This window comes from Cryptomeria japonica, chromosome 6 (genome assembly GCF_030272615.1).
Source record: "Cryptomeria japonica chromosome 6, Sugi_1.0, whole genome shotgun sequence".
Classification (NCBI taxonomy): domain Eukaryota; kingdom Viridiplantae; phylum Streptophyta; class Pinopsida; order Cupressales; family Cupressaceae; genus Cryptomeria; species Cryptomeria japonica.
Window position 1 is genome coordinate 40,963,959 of NC_081410.1, and position 25,479 is coordinate 40,989,437.

General features: G+C 36.8%; 1 protein-coding gene across 1 annotated transcript in view; it reads left to right on the forward strand.

Moving 5' to 3' along the window:
- Positions 1 to 20,330, forward strand: part of LOC131072135 (uncharacterized) — a 71,492-nt gene extending 51,162 nt beyond the window's left edge. The window contains exons 8-15 of the mRNA XM_058008202.2: positions 2,904 to 2,944; positions 18,517 to 18,650; positions 18,760 to 18,823; positions 18,922 to 19,018; positions 19,151 to 19,308; positions 19,420 to 19,445; positions 19,627 to 19,734; positions 19,855 to 20,330. Of these exons, the coding sequence (XP_057864185.1) occupies positions 2,904 to 2,944; positions 18,517 to 18,650; positions 18,760 to 18,823; positions 18,922 to 19,018; positions 19,151 to 19,308; positions 19,420 to 19,445; positions 19,627 to 19,720 (614 nt within the window). The 3' untranslated portion in view covers positions 19,721 to 19,734; positions 19,855 to 20,330. The remainder of the gene's footprint in view (positions 1 to 2,903; positions 2,945 to 18,516; positions 18,651 to 18,759; positions 18,824 to 18,921; positions 19,019 to 19,150; positions 19,309 to 19,419; positions 19,446 to 19,626; positions 19,735 to 19,854) is intronic.
- Positions 20,331 to 25,479: the final 5,149 nt, after the last annotated feature.

A 25,479-nucleotide genomic window follows, 5' to 3' on the forward strand; every position in this document is an offset into this window, starting at 1 on the left:
TATCAACTAAGGCCTAAGATTTGGAACTAGAAACTGAATCAAGTTATGATAGCTTGGCCTACTCTCGTGTTAGGCACTCACAAAACACCTCAAATAAAGGGCATAGTGAATGCAGTGCCCAAAGCATCCATGCTAGAATAAGAAGAGGAAGCAAACAATTGAAATTGGCCTTCAAGTTTTGACAGAATCAGTAAGATGCACTCTTTGTTAGTCTTCTCCTTACCACAACCTTGTAACTGTGATTTGATGGATTTGAAATTCTCTAGAAGGTCCTCAATGGGAGGAAATGAATTAGGTACCAATGATGTCAAATTTGTCTCAAGTTGAAGTGCACGAAACCCATTAATACCCCCAAAAATGTCCTCAAATTTGAACCATATAGCCCTAGGATTTTTGCAGGAATCAATATGGAACTGGAGACTGTCTGAAACATGCAAACAAATCAAACCCATAGCCTCGTCCATCTTATCCCTACGCTGAATGATCTCAAAGTGACAAGTCAAATTGGCTGGGTCTCATCTAAACAAGACCATAAACCCCTAGACCTAAGCAATTTGGTCATTGTGGTCTTCCAGCTATGATAGTTACGTGGTGTGAGTTTCTCAATAGAATGATCTGCCATTAGGCTAGGGTTAGGTCAATATAGGAATTTGAAAGATGATTCTACCCCCATACAACAAGAAAAACGAACCCTTTTGCACTTATAAGCTGAGAAATCACAAAATCAAGAAATGACAAAAAATGAGATCATTGAGTACCTAGTGAATATTCTGGAAAAAATGACTACAGATTAGGATGGACTTTGAGAGCTTTCCGACAACATTTGGTTTTCAAAAAATGGAGTTTGGATGTGCAAGTTATGGCCCCATAAGTGAAAAATTGAAGGTTGACTTTGGAGGTGTTGTACTGAAAATTGGAGCAGAATTTGACAAAACCACCCACAGATTTGGGTTGATGCCAAAACTAGCTTTCCGACGATGTCTTGTTTATATGATTTTGAGCCTATATGACAAAGTTATGGCCAAAAAACCAAGGCTAGGTCAAAATCAAAATTTAGGGCTTGAAGGGTGCATGCAAGCTAACCGTACTGCTGCTGTTAGTAGAATATTTGTTGGAATATTCTGTTTGGCTGCAAAAAAGTTCGATGACCTAAAAAAAGATGCTCTGAAATATTCTTTCAAGATTATGTTGGAAAAGAGAATATTTTGTCAGAATATGTTGATACAGGCAAGGTGGTTGCTGATGTGGTTCTAGTTCAGGTTGACATTAGCACTATGCATGTGCAAGCTTGTACTTGTTGTACAAACTGCGCAAGAAGTTTTAAGTCGCCTTTTTAAAAAAAAAGTCGAACTCTCTTTTAGCAAATTTTTGACAAAAATTATTTAATAAAAACTTTAGTGCTGAGTTTTTTATTGGCCGTCAATTTTTGAACTAGGATTGCATACAAATTGTATGCTATATTGATCCGTTCAATGGTATGGAAATCCAAGCCCAGTAATTTTTTTTTGAAAAAATCAATTACACTGTTTTTTGTGATTTGCCAAGTGATTTTAGGGTTCTCGAACCTTCTAAGAGTGATCTCTGTTTCGCTCCAAAGAGCCCATATTTTTCAGCGACATCCGAATTTTGCCTCGATTTTGTGCCCTCAGCCAAATTGACCCAAAACTTCAACTGCACAAATTTTGATAAAACTATAGTCAATCTTAGGGTTTTTGGATGTTGCGAACACAATGGTGATCTCCATTTGAGCCCAATGTGCATAGAAAAATCACTCAAGGTTGGATCTCTCAAGCATGTGGACAAGAACTTGATAGATTTGATGCTCTAATACCATGTAGAAGGTGATGATACAACCACATGAACCAAGAATCATTTGTAAGCAAAACACTTGTCACACAAAAGAGATCAAACAAAGATAATATGCTCAATAACAGCTTGAGAATTCTGTATTATTGCACACAATATTGATGATTACAATGAATGAACGAAGGCTTGTTTTATAGAAAGCAAGAGATGCTCTAATCCTAAAATTAGGAGAACTAAAGAAAAGCAAAGAGGAGCTAAATAAAGCTCAACTAAAGCTGAACTAAAGATAGAAAAGCATAACTCTAGATGAGAAAAAACACCTAAGTTTGGCTTAATTGAAAAAGTAATTGAGGGACCTAATAAATAATTAGATAATATCATAATTGTCCTAATTAATCTAACAGTTTGTCTTGCTGGAAGAAAGATATAATCATTAAAAATTCAGAACATTGGGATCCCAATTCCCATTTCCCCCACAAGGCTGTCCCATCGAATAATGTTATCAATTATTAATTCTTAATTTGATTTAATACTATGGCTGGCCAAGAAATCTGTGATTGTATTTATCTCTTTGAAGCAATGACCAAAGGAGAAAGATTTGAATGATTCTATTAACAGCCAAGTTATTCTTAGAATATTCTCCAATTTAAACTAGGCAAGCCTCTATTTTTAATTGACTACAAAATTACTATGGAATTGCCTTCAATGCGAATCTTCAAATCTCCACACTTTACAGCTACTTGGAGTCTTAAAACCAAAGCTTGAGCCTCTGCTTCATTTTTTTGTACCCTCCAGCAATTTCTTAGAATCTGCTCTGATTAAAGATCCCAAGCAATAATGAATGACTCACCCAGCACTCAACACACCTGGATCGCCCCTGGATGCTGCATCAAATTCAACTTGAAGGAGCTGTGGGAGGGAGGAACCCTTTTGACTTAGTTCAAACAGTCCCATTAAGAAGAGCATTTAGCAACAATTTCAGCAGTTTTTAACAAATTTTTTTTTTTTTTCAAAGCAACTGTTTTCTTATATCATGCTTGTTTATTTCCCAAATTGTTATTAGTGTCTTTTTCCTTAACTCTTTCCTTTTTGTGTAGTTTTATGTATAGCAGGTTTCGGTAATTTGCCTGGTGACATGGTAAGCATTTAGAAGGAATTCATATTTTGAAATTCTTTTGAAGTGTATTTTAATAGCATCTGATGCTGGTTTTTTAATGGTTATTGCAAAAATGTTCTCATGATTGTGGAGTGCAGTTGATATGGTTGTGTAGCTTTTAGATTGAAATTTTCACTAGGTTGCCTATTTATTGGTGCATGATGTGATAATGAATTAATTAGAACCATAGTTCAAGAAATTTGATTTGGAATTTCCCAGCATTCTTTTGTGGTCCAGTATTCCATTTGTTTTAATAATCTCTTTACATATATGTTGCTACTTGATAAATCTCATATGCAGCAATTTTTTTTGAAGGGGTAAATGCTTTTGATCCCGAGCGTGATCAGAAACGGGGAACCTCATCCCCAATATGAACACTTAACAATAACACCCAGCGGGGTTTGAACCTTGATGGCAAGAACAACATCACTGCTACTTAACCATCACACTATGTGAATACTGGAAAATGTAATATGCAGCATTACTACTCTTACTCCATAGCATTAGAGGATTAGGAAAGAGACATATATTTTATAATTTAAATAATTTGAACCTAGTTTGTGAATCTCAAATTTGACAACAAATCAGAACACTTCAAAATTGTTCCATTGATAAAGATTTGTAGGAGAATGTCATCAGTGCATGCATTGTGTAATGTAATTATCTAAAATATTCACCCTGTCAATGATTAATATTTATTGATTCAAGGCGACACACTGGACTGGGGCTTACTTTCTCTCTCTTTAGGTTAATATTTTTTTCATCAATTATAGATGGAAATGGGCTCCTTGGTTGTCTTATAAAGGGATTAAAGACAAAGCAACTGGAGGCTTTCGGGACATCCCAGAGACGGGCAAACTTTTCTCAATTGCTGGAACTATTGTGCCCATGTCTTTAATGAATATTTTGATGCCACATCAAATACATGTACCATTGGTTGTTTGCCAAAATCAAGTATGTTGCAATATGAGTATCTCCTCTCTATATAGGGTGGGTAAGTTGCCCAATATATGTTTGCTAGACAATTTGTGCTTGAATTTGATGGCATGTTTTTAGGTGGGAACTCCATTACAGTTTGTATGTAGGGACAGAGAATGTAAGTGTACTTCAAGACTTTGTATGTAGTGACAGACAATGATCCTTCTTTTGTTTCAACAATCAGGATCTAATGTACATGTCAGGCTAGTATTTGAGATGGTGAGATGGCTGCGCATATCTCTGCTGTGATTTCGAACAATGTGTCAGCAAGTTAAAATTCTCTTTCTTTCTTTGCAGTATAAGGTATCCACCAGCATGTTGTTGTCAACGACACACATAAATTTCTTGCAAAATTTGGGGCCACTGATTTTAAGCTTTTTAATTAACACTTTGAATTAATGGCAAGGGTCCCAGGGTGGCTATAGGGTTGACTCCTAGAGAAGGATCACAAGATCAGACGGAGGGGCCCTCAAATATTACAAGAGTATCATCACAACAAGGTTCCACCCAGAAGCCTGAGATAGAAATTCATGAAGTTGGAGATGATGACAGTGAGGAGACAGAATCAGATGAGGAGGTGGTGATGCATGCTTTCTTTGATTGGTTTCTGTATTTGTGCTCAGAATGCAATCTTTTTCTGTTTTTTGGCTTCATTGTATTTACTTCTGTGTATTCTTATTTTTTTCAAAGTTAATTTTTGTGTGTATTTAATTTTTATTCCTATTAGAGTTTATGAGATGGTGACATTTCTTGCCATCTCATTCTATACTTCCTGGAATTCTCTCTTTTAAGCTTAAAAGATTGCTTTTGCCTCATTTCTCTTAGTTTGATTAAGTGATAATGTGCCAAAGTGCATCTTTGTTTTCATTTTCCTAGGCATCATATCATTTCTTTGTCTACCAGTGTCTGTTATGAATCAGGAGTGTTGATGTGTTTTTATGCACCTTGAACACAAAATAAAATACCAAGGTATCTTATCCTCTCCTAAACAAGATCTCCTCAAATGCTAAACTTCGTGATCAAACAAGGTGATTCCAAGGTTTCCAAATGTCAGGTCTTGACGTGTGGATAGGTTCAATGGTTGATGTGATATTGTTGGAATCACAAGGGGACTTACGTTTATACTTGAACTACAATTAGAATTCCTTCAATATGATTGGAACTTGATCATCCGATATTGCAATATTATGATGCTTTCTCCTAAACTGACTTAATTGAAAAAAAGATAAAAGAGGAGGGGCTTAGGAAGACTAATCTAATTCTTAAGGTCAATGACAACAATGGATGATGTTTGGATGAATACATTCCTTAAACCAAGTTTTGCTTTGCCATGCTAGGAACAACTCCACAAAACCAGTAATATTCTAAGGATGATAGAAGGTTTTCATATCATGAACATTCATTCAAATACCCAAATATGGCGCAGCTTGAACATATCTCCACAATCGAACTTAGCACAATTTGAGGTTTAGGCTAACTATGAACTGCAATTAGAAATCATCCAAGCACAAATAGTATGAACCAAGGAATTATCAACATCCATACATTACTCCACAATTAATGAACTTCATCTAATTTGAGGATATAACAAGAAACCATGCAATATGTAGAAGAAACAACACTATTCACCATAAATTCAATGAAAAGTATGTTTATTTACATGCCTTTGCAACAATATCTTCCTTCTCCTCCTACTATCCTCTAATTGCTAATACTGGTAATCTCCTACTCACTAATTATTGACTATCAACTATTGCTAAACTCAACCTTTACAAATGAGGAGAGCAAGCCCTTTTATAGACTTCTCTTTACAAATGAACGACCAGGATCAAATCCAAATCAATGGCTTATAGGAGAAAACCCTAATTAGGGTTGTTACAACAAACTCCTTAACCAATGAAATAGTTATAATACATGGGACACATGTCCATCTTTTGAATTTGTACCAATAGGAAATGAGGCTAGGTACATCAAAGTTTGTGCCACCACATCCATGATTGTTGATGAGTCAGTTATATCAAACTTGGACACGTTGACTTGGAATTAATGGATTGGTTGGTGGCAAGTAATGTATATCTTGTGAATCATCGCAAGGAAATCCTCCATCTTGAGCAATATCTCTTGATATTTGACATTTCCGGTTGCTCAATGTGATGAAGATGGGACTTTTTTCCAAATTGCATCATCTAAGTGATCAAGCTTCGAACTTTGATTAACTCTTCTGAAACTATCTTCATTCCTTGATCACACTTCACTCTTCATCTTCTTGTACTTGGGAATTCCACCTTTTGGTTACATTTGATATAGACCTTGTGACGTCTATGCTTGATGTACTTGAACTTCTCCTTGCATTGGTGATTGATCTTCCTTGCCTTGCTGAAGTGTTCCTTATGTTTTTTACACTGCCTCGACCTTCTCTCATGTGATGAAGTCTTTCTTCATGTTGTGATATCAGCCCCTTGCACATCCTATCTCACTTGTCTTAGACTTGAACTCCTCCATGTTGTACTAATTGTAACCTTGGATTTCCGAAGGAAAATCAAGGTATGGGAAAGTATCCTCATCTTCATTGCTGTGTTGCCTGATTCACCTCAAATGTCTTGAATCCTTGAGGTTGTAGAAATATCTCCATGTGGTTGTTATACCTTTGAGGTAATGCCCAAGTCCTTGTCCTGATACTTATACCTTTGATGTTGTGATTGCACTTTCTTCATCGTGTAGAGTTCTTCATGTTGTTGAGACTTGATGTCAATCTTCCTAGCATTTTTGATGAATCTTCCACATTGTAATTGCATTGTTGAGGTTATGAAGTCCTTGCAATTGCAGCCTTCATGTCTCACTATCTTCCCTCTTGGAGATGTATGTCCTTGAGTTCCTTCATCCCTTGGATTGTTGATTTTGTGATGATGAATCCTCATTCTTTGCTTACAATGTTGATGAATGTTAGATTGTTCTTCTTTACGCCAATCAACCTTCTTGGATCACTTGACCCCTCGCTCAATTTAGTGAAGTCTTTCCTTTCTATCCACTTGCAAACCTTGTGAGGTCCTCTTCAAGTTTGTTGCCTTTTCTTCATCCTTCACCTATGCATTGAACATGAAAAGCATTGCAAGGATTTTGTCACGTCATGGAAATTGCAAGGATCAGCTAATTTCGTGGATTTTGAGAGGTGAAGGACAAGTTGAATGCATTGTCACCCAAAAGTCGTGGATTTGCCAAGGTTGTGGATTTCACTTGGGCGTGGATAATAGGAGGTCATGGATTTTTTGATCTCATGGACAAATTCATTCACCCCTCCTCAAGTCATGGATAACATTGATCATTTGAGCTTTCACTTATCTTTGATCATTAAAAACACCTTATTTGTGAAATTTAAAGGTTCAAGGACGGATTTGTTCATTGCAACTCTCCTCCAACATACCCCTCAAGACCTCTAAGTTGTGGATTTCTTGCAGTCAAGGACAACTTGGAGATGTCATCCCAAGGTCTTGGATTTGCTTGAGTCGTGGATTTTGTGGACTTATGGAAAAGTGTCAATCTTCATCTCAAGTCAAGGAAAAGGTTGATCTCTTCAGCTCTCACTTATTTTCATATTTAAAAGCCCTTTGTTTGCAAATTTTCAAGATCCAGGGATAAATTCGATTAATGCAGCTCTCATCCCATGTAGCCTTCAAGACCTCCAAGGCTTGGATTTCTTGAGGTCATGGACAAATTTGATCATTCCTCTCCAAGTCATGGATAATTTCACCAAGGGAAAAAGTTGTTGCTAGGTTGATTGAAGGTGATCTCTTATCTTTGGTAAGGGTTTTACCTTTGATTTTCCTTCTGGAAATCCAAGGAAAACTAACCCATTCTTCACTTATATCCTTCATTCATCTTTCATCCTGTTAATGTGTGTTTTATGCACATAACATTTCAGAATAAAATACCAAAGTAATTTACCCTCTCTTGAACAAAATCACCTCAGATGCTAAGGGTAAGATCAACTAAAATGATTCCAAGGTTTCTAAATGTCAGGTCTTGACGAGTGGGTAACTCAATGGTCGATGTGAATTGCTGTGTTCACTTGGGGACTTACACAAATGTTCGGATTATCTTCTTCAATCATGAAATATGCAGAATAGGTGTGCTGACAACTTAGGATTTAGCAATGTAGTTCCAGACTTAATTCTTACTAAAAAATGGTCAAAAGGAATAGGGTTCAGGAAATCTATTCTAGGCCTAGGAATGTAGGAAATGATGAACAAATTTAGTGGAATCAAACTAGGCATAGTCTCACAAACAGGTATTGACACAAGCTTAGTGCAATCATCTAAGGTATACTCAAGGATTTTTAGACTATTACCATCAAATGTTGACACCATCCAAGTTGATGCTTGTCAAGGGATGCGTAATAGTTGAAGTTAAGCTTACTGAAATTTCTAGTCGACCACACAAGGCGCACTTACCGACAACAAGAGGCTAGTGGTATGGATTAAGGATTCCACACAAATATATTCAACAAATCTTTCACTCAATCTAATAAACATGAAAACAAATTCTAATCTAACTTGGAGGAATCGAGAACCATGAAATGCAAAGACAACATTTGAAGAGCAAAATCACCAACAATTGAACAATGATTTAGATTCAAATAGCTGCAGCATATACCGACAATTCTACAAAAACTCTCCCTTACAAATGAGAGAAAAGGAGGTATATATAGAGTCTCTTACAAAATAGATGGCCGAGATTAAAACTAAATCAAGGGCCAAGATCATGCCAACAAAACCCTAGAATTGCCCTAATTAGGGCTTACATAAAAAATGGAGCCACTAACATATGGACCAATAAAAAGATACCTAGTCATCAAATAGGGAATCTTCTAGAAGATTCCTCCCTTGATCTCTCTCTTCCTCTCCTAGCATACTCCAAGAATCTAGCCAATACAGAATCTAACTCTTCCATGGAAATGCTAGGTAAGGTATCTTGTTGCAAAACAATCACGTCCAATGAATCCGAGCAAGCGTCCAAAGTGTTCTCCCAATCTGGCATGAGCTTTTGCGAACTATGAACATGAATCAACAAAGAGACCAAATCATCCATCTAATTCTTCTTCAAAGAGTCTAACTGACAAAAGTACATAAGTATCATCTTGTCTCTTAATTCGGCTAAGTGTAAACCACTAGCATCACTAACATCAACACCCAATAACTCCTCAATTGAGGCAAGGATCTTCATCTGAATGTCCTGAATCAATCCTTCCATCTTTGTACAACTCAGCTGGGTGTTCCCATAAGTTGAGTTCTTCATGGCCAATGAACAATACCAGCCATGGAAATCGTATCTGTCTCCACTGTGCACAATATTCTCGCTGATCACCATGGACTTGGGAATCTTCTTCAAAGCTCTAAGGCGTGGAATAGTTTTCTCCTGGATGGGCCAAAATTTTTCCCAAACTCCCTCCAAATACTGGATTCTAAACATGAGCCCTGTTGTCCTATCATATGCCTAGACAAACTGAGCAAGGAAATAATCCGCCTGTTTTCTTGCACTTTCAATCCACTTCTCCACCTCTGAGAGTGTATATCTCGCTGCCTCATAGTGTGAATGTAGTCCATGATCAACCGCAATAGGGGAAATAAGGGTGGGATTCTCACACCTTATCCCCGCAATATACTCTCTAAGTTTGATATTCTCTTCTATGTACTTCTCCTTCTCTTCAATTTCTCTATCCAACCTTGCACTGATCGCCCTAAGGTTATCGCCAACCTCCTAAAACTCTTGCTCTCTTGTAGTACGGCCGAGGGCAACTAAAGTAATCTGGAAATCCATAGGAGTAGCAGTGTTCGCCGTCACACCTCCAATAGGAACAACCACCTGCACAATCCGCATTCCTGTCTCATCTCTAGCTTTGTGAGACAAAATCTCAGCTCTCTGGGGTTCTTTCTCGTTATTGCTCCTAGCTAGGTAGTCATCAATGTTATCAATAGACTGTACCTCTATCATTTTCTTACTCTTTTCCTTACTTTTCATCAGCCAATCAGGAATAGCGGATATCTCCATACCATCATCGAGACACATATCTCGGTCAAGTCCTCTCAATGTCGAGATAACATCATCATCATCATCAGGATTACTCCTAGTCAAATCATATATCTCATTTCCCAAACTTACCTCCAAAAGGACAATAGGGGATCTTGACTGATCATCATTCTCATTTAGTGGAGCAGATGTCGCTGTGGCATGTAAATCTTGAATATTCTCTGGTAGTATCACTATGTTGGAACATTGCTGGGTCTCCTTATTTTGTTCTGTTATTTCAACTTCCTTAATTGATGAGACATTGAGAGGGGTTGAAGGAATGATGGTCTTTTGCTTCTTCTTCTTGACCTCCTCAATCTTCTTCCCTCTGGCCTTGACTCTTCTTGGTGTGTTTTTCCTTCTCTTGGGAGCTTGACTCTCTTCAATTGCATGAATCTTGACATCACTGATAGTCCTCTGATCATCTTTGGAAGTAGATTCTTCTGGCTTCATCTTTTCATAAGTGAAGGAAACGCCCATATCGACTAACTTATTCATCTGAATATCCACCCATGCACGAGAGAAACTCAGACCTCTCTCATCAATATCTTTAAATCTATCTCATTTGATTCTGACCTATTAGGCAATAAGATCGCCTTATTCATTTCATTTTCATACCGTGGATGCGTATGATCTCTGTCATTTAACACCTGATCAGGAATGAGGAAAAGTCCACACTTCCTCATGAAATCTACTGACATTTTGGACCACATTCGTCTCTTCACTGTCTACTCGTCCACCAGGTTGGCCCAATAATCCTCTGTCTGTCTTGTGGATGAACTTCTCTCCCCCGATCCTTCCAACTTTCTTATCTGGATCAAATCTTTTTCTTTTCTTGAAGGTTGCAAATCGATAGAATGCAAGCTCCTCACTCGTAGTGCTGGCAGCTAAGGTAGACTGGCAAACCTCCAACGTCTTCCCAACTTAAATAGGGAATGTCATGCCTGTCCTATGCTTCTCTTTCTGAATGGAATCAAACTCTAGAAGTTGTCTCACCATTTCCAACAAGATCATTCTATCGGAAGGATACCTAGGAAGCCTGTAGGGTTCGGATTGAAACCCATGAATCCTAAGGTACGTGAAAGTGGGAAATTGAATATACCACGATCCTTATTTCTCTATTAGCTTTGTTGCCTCCTTGGACAACCTCATGTGGATTCCGCCTTGCAGCATCCGCGTGATGTGCATTGTGAATACATCATTCACTCTCTTATAATCTTCAATTCTATACATGCTCAGCTAGGGATAGCACTCATAACTCCTGAATTGTCCTTGCCCATTCTCGACTTCACCTCTACATATCAATCCTTTGTATGTAACAAACCGTGCAAGTAGGGATACCAAGTAGGATGTCATGGCGAATGACTTAGACCGCTCTACATTCCTCAGCTAAAAGTCCAGATTGTCACTTATGATTCTAGATTGATTTCTAAGACAATCTTGGATGAAATAGAACATCTATCCATCGTATATTGCACCCTGCGGCACCCCCATCACTCGGTTAAGCAGGAATACTAAGTCACTATATTCCTCTTTGAAGTCTGTGCACATGAGTGTCTTGGGAGCTTTGGAATGATGAAGCCTAGGCTCAATCATCCACTCCTTGTTCACCACATTTTTACACGCATCCATCTTCTTCGTGTATCGATCTTCATATTCATCCTTAGTTACATTCTTCATGTCTGCTCCACGTGGAATTTCAAACACTTCAGCAATCGCATCCTCAACAAGGTAGGCAATGACGACGCCCTTAGGAGTCTTGATCATTCGCTAGCGAGGATCATAACATCCTGCACACTCCAACATAAGCTCACTGCACTGTATGGACTGTGGGAATCCAACGGCTTGAAAAATACCACTCTTCATAATGTTTACATACGCTAGGGAAGGAATCTGATTCCGTCGCATCAGGTTTAGGCTCAGGAAATGCATGTTCGTATCCGTAATCTCCTTCCATCTGGATGACATCTTGGATTCTGGATAGAATCCAGTCTCCACAATCCTCTCTTGTTCTCTTCTTTCCTTAAGTCCGGAGTTCGACATCGCACCTGTACGAAGCTTGAAGTTAGAACTTACGAAAAATATAATATTCTTAATAAAATTCCCGACTTCTTAATGATTTTAGGCTAATTAGGGTATGGAAATCAGGAAAATAGTCCACACTCTAGGTAGATTTTAACAATTTAAATTCGAAATGTGACAAGATTAGGGCATGAAACCCTCATGAAATCAACACCTCCTTATACTTAGAAATTTTGTGCAAATTATAGTGAAAAGGAGTATACCGGATCAAGAGTGACTAAGGAAAGGCGTGAAAGATGATGTTTTCACACAAAATTATGTCTGAGGACACCTTCCGAAGTCAACAATGGAGGTCAACAAAGTCTGAAGACAACTTGCAACTGTACAAATTAGCCTTTGAAAATAAGTTGCAATCACCTCAACGTGCATAAATTTGATGGAAAACAACTTAGACAATGAAAGCAAATCAGATCCGGGAAAAATAGTATGGCTGGTAAGAGTTAAATTTTCTGAGGACAAGCAGCCATTGCGAAGTTGCAGACCTGTAACAGCCCTCAAATGGTCAAGTGATTGACTGAAAATGACTTGAAAATTCTCCCAAAGGTAAATCGAAGTTTAGAGTTGGCTGGCAATGAAAGTTTAAATCTGAAAATAGATGGACAGCCAACAATGGAGGTCACCCCTGCTGCAACAATGGCGTCAAAGTTCAGATCTGAGGAATGACAGCAAGTAAGGAGCAATGGGAGTATCAAGCATGTATGGAATCCATCAAAATATGCCCCCAAAACACTTGCCAAATAAAAATCGTATTTTCCCAACTATGGCGTCACCTTCAAATCTGGAAAATGTCTTCAATCTGCATACAATCTGCCAACAATGGTCTGAGAACAGCAAGGGAGGATGGTGGCATCAAGAAAAATCATCAAGGTTTGTAGTCAAAACCCCATCACAACAAATTGCCCCTTCACCAAAATCATGAATTTCACCTAAAAATGGTGGACTTTGACCAAAAATCGTGGCATGAAGGGTCTTCAATGGCAGCCAAATCAGTCTGATAACAGCATGCAAAAATGGCAGCCCCAAGGAAAATCGTCAACTTAGAGGTAAGAGTCCTCTAAAATCATCAAAGTTGCCAAACTAGGAAAAATTGCTATCTCCCAAAAAATCGAAAATCTGAAAACAATGGAGTCAAGGAACTTCAATGGCAGCAATCAAGTGAATTGCCAAGCTGAAAAAATGGAAGTCTTCAATCAACCACTCCACCAAAACACTTCATCGAAAATCGCCAATAAGAGAGAAAATCGTCATTGCATGGAGACACTTCGCAAACTTAACAATAAAATAATGTTGGACTTCTCTCTATTTGAACTCACTTTCATCATCAAATCTCACCACACAAGCAATGTGGAATAAAACACTTGTTCTTATACTTGCTTTGGTGAAACTGATTTGCTTCTAGAAGGTTGAAAACATTAAATGCTTATTGCAAATCATTTAATTGTTTTTTAAGTTTATTAAATAATTGTTGCTTTTTTAAAAAACAATTAAAAGAAGTCTCACTTTATTAAAATATTGCAATTTAAATCAAAATTTGAGCCACTTAGGAAAATCAATCCAAGTAGGGATTTAAAAATCCCATCAAAATCATTTAAAATGTCAAAATATTCCCCATAAGGGAAAATCGATCTAAGTATGGACAAAATTTCCAAACAAAATCCATCAAAATGCACACAAAATGGGGCTAGGGGAAAATCGACCTTAGTCTGGATGAAAATCCAGACTCAAAATGCACTTCATTCACTCAAACTACCCCTTGGTGGAAACTCGACCTCAGTTTGGATGAAAATCCGGACTCAAAATCATTAAAAATGCTCTCAGTGGAAAATTGCCTTTAGTCTGGATTGAGAGTCTGCACAAAAATCCTCAAAACTCGTCACAAAAGACCTGGTGGAAAATCGACCCAGGTGTGGAATCAAGACAAATGTCATCCGCAATCCTATCCATACTCCCTGGTGGAAAAATGTGGGTAGTCAGGATAAATCTTGACACGTCAAAATTTAATGCTTCCAGGGGAAAAACGACCCTAGTATGGATTCACAGTGGTGGAAAAATGAAGCAAGTATGGATTTCAAGGGAAATCCATGTCCAGTTTGGATTTTGAAATGGGGAAAACCATGGGTAGTCAGGAATATGAGGGGAAAAGCACCTCTAGTATGGATTTCTGACCTTTTAACCCTTAAAATATGGATTTTCATCCAGAAAATGATGATTTTTCCACTCAGAAATCACTTAGAAACTTTGAAACTCAATAAAACTCAACTGGACCTAGGCAAATTCATCAAAAATTGGAGCGTAACACAAGGAAATCTATCGGGAAAAATTGCAAAATCAACTCGAATAACTCCCTAGGAGCGAGAAAACAACTCCAAAAGGCCTGAAAACGCCTTAGCACTTAAAATCACTGACGAGGACATTTAAAAACATGTCAACGCTCCAAAAAGTCAACACTTAGAAAAAACTAGGATCATTAAAATCTCATTTTTCACGCACTTGATCCTATAACTTCAAAACCCTAAATGACACTAGGCATGATCAAAACTCCGAGACTCGGGCACGGGAAACACAAAATTGCCCACTAAGCTGCCAAAACCCTAACCTATCAACGCAGAAAACAGGAAAAGAGGGGGTCCCCGTTAGCAATGGGGCGATGTGTGAAAAGGTCACAACACATCCTCACTTGTCTTTTTCTTGAAATCCACCTTTAGGAATACTTCACATTCCTTGATTGATTGCTCCACTTAAGCTCTATATGATCATGACTTCATTGAGTTTATTCCTTGACAACCTTGCAATATTGACACTGTTGACAACTTTCCTAACTTGACAACAACATTTTACACTTTTCACTACCTCAACACTAAAACTCAGTCCTGTCGCTCTACCATGGACTCCGGACATGAAACACAACTCCTTGACTTGACCACCTTTTGACAATCAAGGCACTGCATCTTCTCACAAGCAAAAGGTTCAAGATACCAAAATTATTGCCAAACTAGATGACTAAGCTAAAACACTATGCTATTAAGCAAAAAGTGGAGTCCCCATGTGCAATGGGGCGAATTGTAAAAATGTGACAACAAGGAGATCGTGACACTTGTCATGATCTTGTGTGCCTCCTCACAGCCTTTTACAAAAGATTTTGAAGTTGTTTTATCCCCATGTTTTGATAGTGGAAAATGAAGATGCCCCAGGGAACATAAAATAGAGGAGACCACAAATGACACAATGAGAATGTAATGTCTCATATCCTCATACACTTACATAGGAAAAGATAAAGTAGTGCACAAGGATGCGAGATGTGTCATAATCTCATTGTATTGTTTCCCAAGTGGATATCCCTATATTTTATGTTCCTTGGGGCATCTTCATATCTAAGTAATTAAGGAAGTGAAATTTGTTACATTTCTGATTAATATTTTTTGTAAGATTTTATTTGACGGGATTGTATGTTACCATTCTTCGATTTTTTTAATATTTAATGTTTTCCACAATTTGTTTCATTCAACCCAAGTTTGGTTGAAAGAAGATTTGTTCAGACAGGAAGAAGATGGGAAAGAAAGACAAAGACAAAAGTCTGGAGAAAACTCCAAGAACAAATAAATTTTTGATTAATTTCTTGCATTTCATATCATAAAATAATGAAATGACCAAGAAAGCAAGAGTAAGTTTAAGAGACTTTCAAAACTATTTGAGGATGTTCAAGAGACATGGCTGTAGCCTGCAACCATTGGTTCACATTCCTTATTCTATATTGCACTTGGGGGTTATCAATATCTGATAGAAATAGATGGATGGATAGAGATAAGAGAGAATGGAAGATATTGAATAGGAGGATAGAATGGCTTGGAACGAGACATTTTTGTGGAAGGACACCAAATTATTTTCAGATTTTAATTCAAAGGAGCTTCATCACTCTGCAACCTTTGGTTAATAATTCTTTATGCTTCTTTTGCTTATTGGCATAGACTTGAGAGTCTCTGCGATGGCTGTGCAATGAGTAGGAGAGAAAATTCTTTTCAACATTCTGTGTGTTACTCTTAATTATTAGCATAGATTCAAGCCTCTGCCATGGCTATGCTTCCATAATTAGGGATTTGAAAAATATTTGTTTCGAGGCTCTGGTACTTATTTACATCTGCAACTTCGGTGTTTTTGAGAAATTAATTTGAATTCATTTCTTTGGTTAGTAAAGTGCTTTGTTTGAGCATCTGCTATTCAGGGTGCTAAGCTAATCAATTTAAATTTAAATTTGGCACTAGATAATTAGATTGAACCTTCTTTATTTCAATTATTGACAGTTCCAGAAGATGTTTTCAGTAGCTTCCAAGTGTGAATAAATCTCATTAATGATTCATCTCTAAAAGCATATTAAATATTTGTTTCTAGTTTATATTCTGTTGCCACTCCCAATTTCTCGTTTTTCTTTTTGAACTTTTTTGGTGAAGAATTTCATTCTTATTTTTTGTTAATTGGTCTTTTCTAGATGTTGGTAACCTGTACCCAATTAATGAGGCATTAAAACAGGAGATTTTTAAACCCCTTACTGTGTTTGTTTCAAAACATTAGACAACAAAGCTGAACACTCATTTGGATCTATATAATGTTGTGAAATTATCTTTTTGAAATTTGTTAACTTATTAAAGATGTAGTCTCCATTTTTTGAAAGTTGAAACCATTCATTCGGTGCCTCAACATTGATTTTTCCTTGTAACATTGAGATGTTGAGATGGACTGGCACCTTGAATGGATGCTCATGTTTCAGAGCTCTGGTAGAAGAACTGACATTTTGGCCTTATGTTGTCACTGTTATTTATATTTTAAAATAGAAGTGGGTTGTATACCTTCTTTGTGCTACTTTGAGCAAGAAGGAATACTCTATCAGTGCGAAGGTATGTTGCATGATTGGCAAGGAAGGTTAGCAAGATTTTGCACTTATGCCAACAATCCATGTGAAGCACAAGTGTTTACACAGGGGACAAATTATAGAGTAACTGAGGGATCTATCTAATAAACCTTTCAGCTATATTGAACATTCAATGTGTAAAACTAATGTAGAAAAACCGTTAGAAATTCAAAGTAAACAAGGTATAACAAATATGCCTTTCCTTTTCATTTGGTTACGAGGAAAAATCATAGTGCGAATGAAAGGGGTTCATTAATATGGCTACCATTAGTATGAAATGCTTTCCTTTTGATCTTGCTATAATTGTGTCCCTGGAATTGTTTAGTGTCTATTAACATGGGACCAGTTCTCGTCTTCTTTCTATACATTTGTTTTTGAAGTGCGTTCCTTTTGATCTTGCTATAATTGTGTTCCTGGAATTGATTAGTGTCTATTAACATGGGACCATTTTTTGTCTTCTATCTATACATTTGATTTTGAAGTGTCGTTTTTTGGCTGCACAAGCTTTGTTCTGGAATGTTCCAGTCCCCATTGATGTATATTTGTTCACATCTTCCTGTTTCTATGGCACCAGCTTTATTAGTTATAGGTTTTCCTATTTGGAGGGTTGTCAGTTTGCAGTGTCTTGCAAGATGCACTTGAACTTGATAAATCAACTCTTATTTTATCCATAAGAGTAGTTAAGTTCAGAAAAAATACTTTTGGTAAAAAGCTGTCTGCAATTTATTCCAAAAGCGTCTTTAAAAATAGTATGGATTAGCAGCTTGGAAAATTTAATTTAGGCAATTCATAGAGCCAGACACCATGTTTGGAATTCTTAAAATTTTGGTTGGTCCCTCCTATTCTGTTCAAATATCTGTAGTCTTCTGTCTTGCTCACCAAAATGATGTTCTCTTGGGAGGCAGGTCTGAAAGTCACTTTGGAGAAAATGTGGAAAGATAAACTTTATATGCTGCTAAAGTTCTAGCATGTGCTGTTAAAGTTCTAGCATATGCTACTAAAGTTCTAGCTCAAATAGAATTCAGCATTATGACTTTACTGTTGTTTGAATGTACATCTTTTTGGTTTCCTTGTGCATTTTAACCAATTGATGATTTTGGCTTAATAATAGCTTAGTAAATTCATGGAAATCTTTCACATTAAATTCTAGCTGTAGAACTAGTAAATTAAATTGTACCTCAAGTATATATGTATCCTATACTATACTCTGAAGAGTTTGAACTGCTACTTATCTAAACAAACCATGGAAATACATAGGGAATTTCAGCCATAGATAGACCTTGGAACTTCTTACAAATTTATTTTTGAAGATTATAACTGTCTTATGGAGATGATATTCTGTAATCCAATATATTATATGCTCATCATGCCACCATCTGCTGGCCAGGATAATATTATGAGAGGTATTGTTATACCTAATGTTTCTGAGAAAGTTGTGAGCAATTGGGGCAAAGTGAACTGCAAGCTTCAGACTGTCGTAATCGTACTTGCTTTCTATGTGATGTGTCAATCTTTTTAAAAATTGTAGGCCTTTTGGGATTGTTCTGCCAAAAAGTTGCTGGGGAGTACAAGGGCTGAATGGTCAGTAACTAGTGAATGGTCTCCTGATGGAAAATATTTTATGACAGCGACAACAGCTCCACGGTTACAGATAGATAATGGGTATGCATCATGAATATATAATTAACTTCCAATTGTCTAGTTTGCCGCCATTGGTATGTAGAGAAAACCAAGGGAAGTAAGGCTGAATATTCTTGTCTGTGTACTGCAGGATCAAAATTTTCTCTTATAATGGATCCCTATATTATAAGAAGATGTTTGATAAACTATACCAGGTTTGGATGTTTCTGTAGATTTTTTGATGTAAACAACATATTTACCATCATGTAATTATGTCTTTAGTTGTTCTGAATTTATTTGTTCATTAATATAGGCAGATTGGAGACCAGCAGAAGCTAGTTTGTATGGAGATCTTCCAGAGTTAGTTGAACAAGTGAAGGAAAGTCTGACAATTGACAAAAGCATTGCAGGTAATATCTGCACAATGAAGATTCAGTATAATCTTGCACACTTTTTACAAAGTTATGCAGAAAACTAATCTTTGTGAAACTTGGCAATTTTTTAATTATCAATATCTGTATCATTTTTTTGGTTTGCCACAGAATCCAAGACTTCGAATCCACAGCCAAACTTGTCTGCCAATCTTGGAAAACCTGCAGCTTCAAGTAAAGCTGCAGCTCCAGTGAAACCTGCAGCCCCAGCAAAACCTGCAGCATATCGGCCACCACACACAAAGAATGCTGCTGCTATAAATGCTCAGGTAGGATGTTTTATGACTTGATTCCATTGATATTTGTGAGGAATTGGTAACCAGTTTTGGTCTAAACATAACTGCTTGTTGCTAATAGTAAGCAATGCTTTTGCATGACAGCTCTTTGGCGAGGAGAAATCTTCCGAGTACGTGACTTAACCATACAATGGGAATTTGTACATTTGTTTTAACTTTTCTATTTAAAATGATTCTAGAAGAGGAAAAAACCATTAGTTGTGTAAAAGTAATTCTTGCTGAATATTAACGAAAACCTAGGCTTGAAGGTTATGGTAAGCTTATACATTTATAATCAATTTTCTTCTGCAGAGAGATGAGTAAGAGTGCTCTTAAAAACAAGAAGAAAAGAGAGAAGCAGAAAGAGAAAAAAGCATTAGAAGCTGCCCCAGGGAATAATAGTTAAATCTGTCTACTTTGGTATGAAGTACATTTTCTCTCTCATAAGCACAAACCTACAGGCACACACATATAATGGGTACTTTTTTTACTTATAATATGAATTGCATTAAGATTATTATATTTTCTCATTGCTTGCAGGGTTGGAGTCTAGGCGAAAGGATTGTTGTAAATTTGTTTATCTGTCAATAGCTGCAACATCTAGTCGCAAGGGTATTATTTATGCAATTTTTCTGCTGGGATTTTCAGAATCTTTTGGATATGAAGGCCCAACATATGTTGCCATCAATCGTTGGAAAACAAGAATGCTTGCATGCCAATGGGAAATTTTGTTTTTGGTTTCAGAGTTGAGGTATTTATAAGAAAGCAAGTTCACAGAAAATAATTCCAGAGAGAACTGACACTATAAAAGTAGTTCAACGTGTGAATGGCAACTCTCATAAGTTCAAGGGCTCTTATTCACTTTTTATCTAAGTACGCTTTCTTTCCCTGAAAAATATCTGTTAAATTGTGCCACGTTTAGTTTGCCAGCTATGAAATATGACCTGACATTGAATTTGTTTGAAGTATTTGAGAATAGTGTTAATGTGGGTGGCTAGTCCGTCATTTGTTTGCTACTTGTCCGTTTTGTTGATGGTGGTGTGCTTCTTGGATTGCCACATTGAAGTTTAAAATTCATGACATTCCCAGACATCTTTTGGGGAGAAGTGCTTGAGAATTAATCAATGTTTCCCTGAGTTGCTGAGATGGGAATGCTGGGACACAGTTTCGAGGCTGGCTATTTAAATAACTGAAGCAAATTTAAAAGAGTTAAAATAATAAAAAGTAAATGCGATATTTCTGTTTTTAGAAAGCTTTAGAAGGGTACCAATAGCTGTTGTAGCTAACTTTGCGCACCCTAAGATTCTAAATGGTGCATCAGATTTTGATGATTTTTTTGGTTGCCTTCATGTGTAACTTATTAACTTAAAACTATTGTTTCAGCTTCTGGGTAGTTACAAAGAATGTGAGATGATTTGTTATGTGCACAAAGGTCAAAATGTAGTCATTTAGAGGTGATGCCTGGTATCTACTTATAGATGCCCCAATAATCATGTACTGCAACCACCTCAAAAAGATCTGGACTACTATTTCAATACATATTCCTCTAATAACTGTTTTGACCAATACTTATGCACAAATGCCTCAATAACTGTGCTATGGGTACCAATAAAGTTGCACAATTCTTCTAATTAAATGTTAAAATTTTAATAATCAGGGGTACAAGTGGGTGGCTATTGGTACATGTGAAATATTTTAGTGGGTTTTTAATTATCTTTTTATTTTTATTTTTTTAAAATTAGTAATTGGGAGGTTGGGTGAACAATAAATGACTGGTTATTGAAACATGAGCTGTAACTGAACCCTTCCCTGACCATTTTTCTCCTTAAAAGTTAGCTCTTTCTATTTTTATGCATCAAATGGTGTGGGCTATCCTATCCTGTTCAGAAAAGGGAGATGCAGTCTTCAAGTCCTCAAGACATCAGGGACACCACCTTGACCCAGGGGGATACATCCCTGTGGTACACTGGAATTAAAAATCCATTGGTAAATCTCCATTCAATTTTAAAAAACAAGTATAATTTTTAATAATGTTAAAACTTTGATATTAAAAGTCTTATACTATGTTTCCTTGGTACAACAAATATAACCACATTATCAATAAGATCTTCTCATACAGGGGATAAATATAAATGTAGAAATTTTATTTATTAAATAAAAAATTTATCACCTTTGAGATTTTAATGGCATCATTAATATTTTAAGAAAATATGTAGATCAATCAAATATTAAACCAATTTTCTTAATAATTTACTGGTGAACATAGAACTATATTGATCACCTATACATTGCTTGAACACCATCTGTAGGTCATATACAATGTTTCAGATACCTTGACCGAATGTGTATATCATTTCCTTTCCTAATTTTCATCACCATTGAATGATTAGACCATTGAATTTATTTACCAATGCATTATGGTTGATTACATGAATTCTCCATGAGAATCTAAATGAAGAGTGGTTCCAAAAGGTGGAATGGCTGAATGGTTTTCTCGGTAATGAGCTATTACATTGATTGAACATTAAAAGATTGGATTGCAGTCATTTTGTTCATTTATATGTATCTTCAATTTTTTTAATTTTATTGTGTTTTTAATCATTAAAGCAGTAAAACAAGTAAAACAAGGATGCTGACCCTTTATATAAATAGTCCGTAAACAGCTTTAAAAAAGAACAGGTCATTAACAACAGGTCACAAAACCATTGTAAGCAAAACAAAGGCCAAAACAGTCCTTTAACAGCACACTAACAAAACAGCTAGGAACCCAACTCAAAAGTGAGAAGAAATTTCACCCTCAACCTAAAAGAAGAGTTTGTTGGGAGGTAGGGGGTGAATTTTATTGTGTTACTATTTATAGTTCGAGAGCATATAAATTAAACCGAAGTCAGGTGAATATTTCAGATGGTTTTAACACTTAGCAGACGCTTTTTTCGTTTTCTTCTTTAATTGTGGTCGACTGACTGCTTTTTAGTTCATAAGCACTATTTTATAGAACACACCACCATTAAGTTAAAGGAAGAACTTGCACTCAATACACAAGTTAATATTAAATATTTCTTCCCGCGAATCACCTTGTATGCTATTATATTAAGAAAATATCCATACAGATTAATATATTTGCAATGCACACATTTCCACTGTTTAATCTGTTAACACAACTTTAACATCTTCAGTGGTGTTAATACTAATGCTAAAGTTGACCAAGTAAAATTTTCGCTTAGCACTTTCTCAATAAGTTTGTGCGTACCGTTGAACGCTATTCACTGATGACCCAAGAGAAGGATCTGCTAAAGTGGCCAAACCCTATAGTGGAGGTTCGAGGGTGATTGCAACTAACAACAATTTTGAAAATAAATTTCTCGGATTTAAATGGATCTGGAAAATGTATTTAGATGTAAAAACTTGAATTGTAAACTGAATTTGGATTCACGGATAGGTTTAGCTCTTGAGCAGTGTGAACTTTATGCTCACAACAGTAGCAATCAGCCGACACCACGACTTCATTATTGTCCAACGATAGTGAACATTGTAATATTTGGAATGTGAATTGTATATTTTCTACATTTTAATTGTAAAATTTCTTCTAGGGCCCAGGAGAACTGTCATTAGAAATCTATATAAAGGGAATTGTAGTTTGTTAAACATTATGTTTTTTTTTGAGATTGGAGAATCAGACAAGTGTTGTAGAAATCATTCATTCATTGTGAGGAGGTAAACAAAAATAGAAAATAGAAATGAAGTCCCACCTAATTTAATTATCTTCCTAAGTTAATAAAGAAGGTAACAATGCCCGGGTTCCTCCCTATCAATAGTTTTCTAGATAAAAGAAATTTGGTTTGTGAGTTGTAAGTTTAATTTATGTTTTGATCAAAGTATTCTCCTTTTACAAAAACTTCATTTGCATAAGTATGTAGCAAGTAATTTTAAAATTTGTTGGTTTTGACATTTTGAACTTTAAGATTTTACAATTCAATTTTGGTATTAGAGTAGTTTAATTCTGTAGGCTTGTGAAGGGTTTTGTGTGATAATTTTAATAGGAGTTGATAGTTGAAGAATTGAATGCAAGAGTGACTACACTTGAAACTCATACGAAGGGTAATTTGGAAAATCAATAATGGATAAGGCAACAACAAAATAATCTGACTATATACACTAAAAATTCCTTGTGATGGCTCTTGCTCTTGTGAAGATCGTACCTATTCTAGTTGATGCCCCTCTCTTTTGTGTGGGGGTTTGTCATGATTTGGTGGGGATTGGGTCATCTACCCCAGTTACAGGTCTTCCTTTGCCTCCCCTGCCTCCCTCTGTAGATACACTTGCTTTGGGCGTAATTGCTCCTTGCTCTACTACAGTTGTCTCTCTTTGGGTCTACCCCTATCAGTTCCTCTATGACTGTGGTGCCCTAGAATCTTGTAAATTTGGTGGTGGCTAAGCCTTCTCTCCTTGGTGATACTATCACTATAGTTCGCGTTGTTGCTAGTGAGGGGGTTTTGCCTCTTGTCGTTGCTGTGGTTGGTGCTTTGGGTGGTGGGGTCCCCCGTCCAAGGCCTTTTCCTACTATTGGTAGGTGTAGCTTTGCTTTTGTTGTTAGATTTGCTACTGCCCATCCTCCCAAGGGGAAATCTTGTCCTCTTCCTTGTGCCAAGACATCCCCTATTGTGGTTTGTGGCCAAGATGGGGTGGAAAATGCGGATTTCCACCAACACTGGGGGTTGGTGTGTGGATTTTTTGGTCTTTGGCCTTCTCTCCTAGATCTTCATTGTTGGGTGATGAATTCTTTGAAGCTCTTATTTTTTGGTAACATTGAGCTCTTCTCTTGCGTTAAGGGTTTTTTTCATTGATTCCTTTGCTTCTTTTGATGATTGTGACTTGGTGTTGAGCAAGTTGTGGGCTTGGGGAGTACACTCTCTTTTCGCCAAACATTTAAAAACTTCCTTTAACCCTTTAATTAAAACATTTAATGTGTGTTTGGTGTGGGATTGTCTTTCCAATCTTCCACTTCATTTTTGGGAAAACTCTTGTTATGAGGCCATTGGCAACCTTATTGGCCGCTTCTTGAAGGTTGATGATAGCACTTCCTTCATGGGTCATTCTAATTTTGCATGCATTTTTATTAATATTTACATCTCCACGCCTCTTTCTAGGGATGTGGTTCTAATGGTAAGGGATAGATCATGGACTCAACTGCTAGATTGTGAGGGTCTCCCCTTTTGATGTCGTTGATGCTCTTCAATGGGACATTTGGCCATGGTTTTTTCTCTCTCATGTCGTGAAGGTGTTGCTACTTGGTGGTGTAGTGTCATAAATCTTACCCAGTGTAATTCCATGCTATATAAGCACTTCATAAATCTTACCCCTTGTGTCCTTTTGTTTGCTTGGCTCATTCTATCACCCTTTAGTTTGTCCTTTTCCTAACCTTGTCGACTGTATGGCTCACAAACGCTTGTGTGCTGTGAAGACGTTTACATGTTGCACTAGTGTTCCATGAATCTACAGTCCACAGGTGGTCGTTTGAGTGTTATGCCTGTGACTAGTAGGATTCGTAATGCCTCTTCCTATGGCCATGGACATCGGTTTCACTCCCAACATGCATATCTTTCCTCTCTGGCTTCATTTTGGCTCTCTAGCAACTCATTCAAACCTCTCAGACACTCTTTGAGCTTTCTACAGAACTTGCAACTTCTTGATCATTGGTCTTACATTTCGTCATTGTTGCATTTAATTCATCGTGTCACCATTGTTGCAGTTGTGTGTTGGAGGATTCTTGGTGCTCACCTTAACTCTGACATGCTCTTGTTCTCTTGGTGTTGTAGGGGAGTCTTTTCCTCTTTGTTTTCATTGTAGCTTCATATCTCCAATAGCATATTATTCTTCTTGTTTACTTTGTGTTATCGCATAGCATCTTCTTTATCCATTATCTATTATCTTGGTTGTACATGGAGGTGGAAACACCAAAGTGGGGGTTTGATTGTGGCAAAGCTCTAAAACACAACCTCAACATTTCATCTCCGTTTGTCTTGTGTGTAGGTTATCAAAGGAGGTTCGTGAGTTAGCTAAAGGATTCAAATATGGGACTATTGTGAGATTCTTTTCTTTAAGCTTCTTTCCTTTCATTCCTTATTAGTTTTGTTATTTTGTTTACTATCGTATCATTAAGAATAT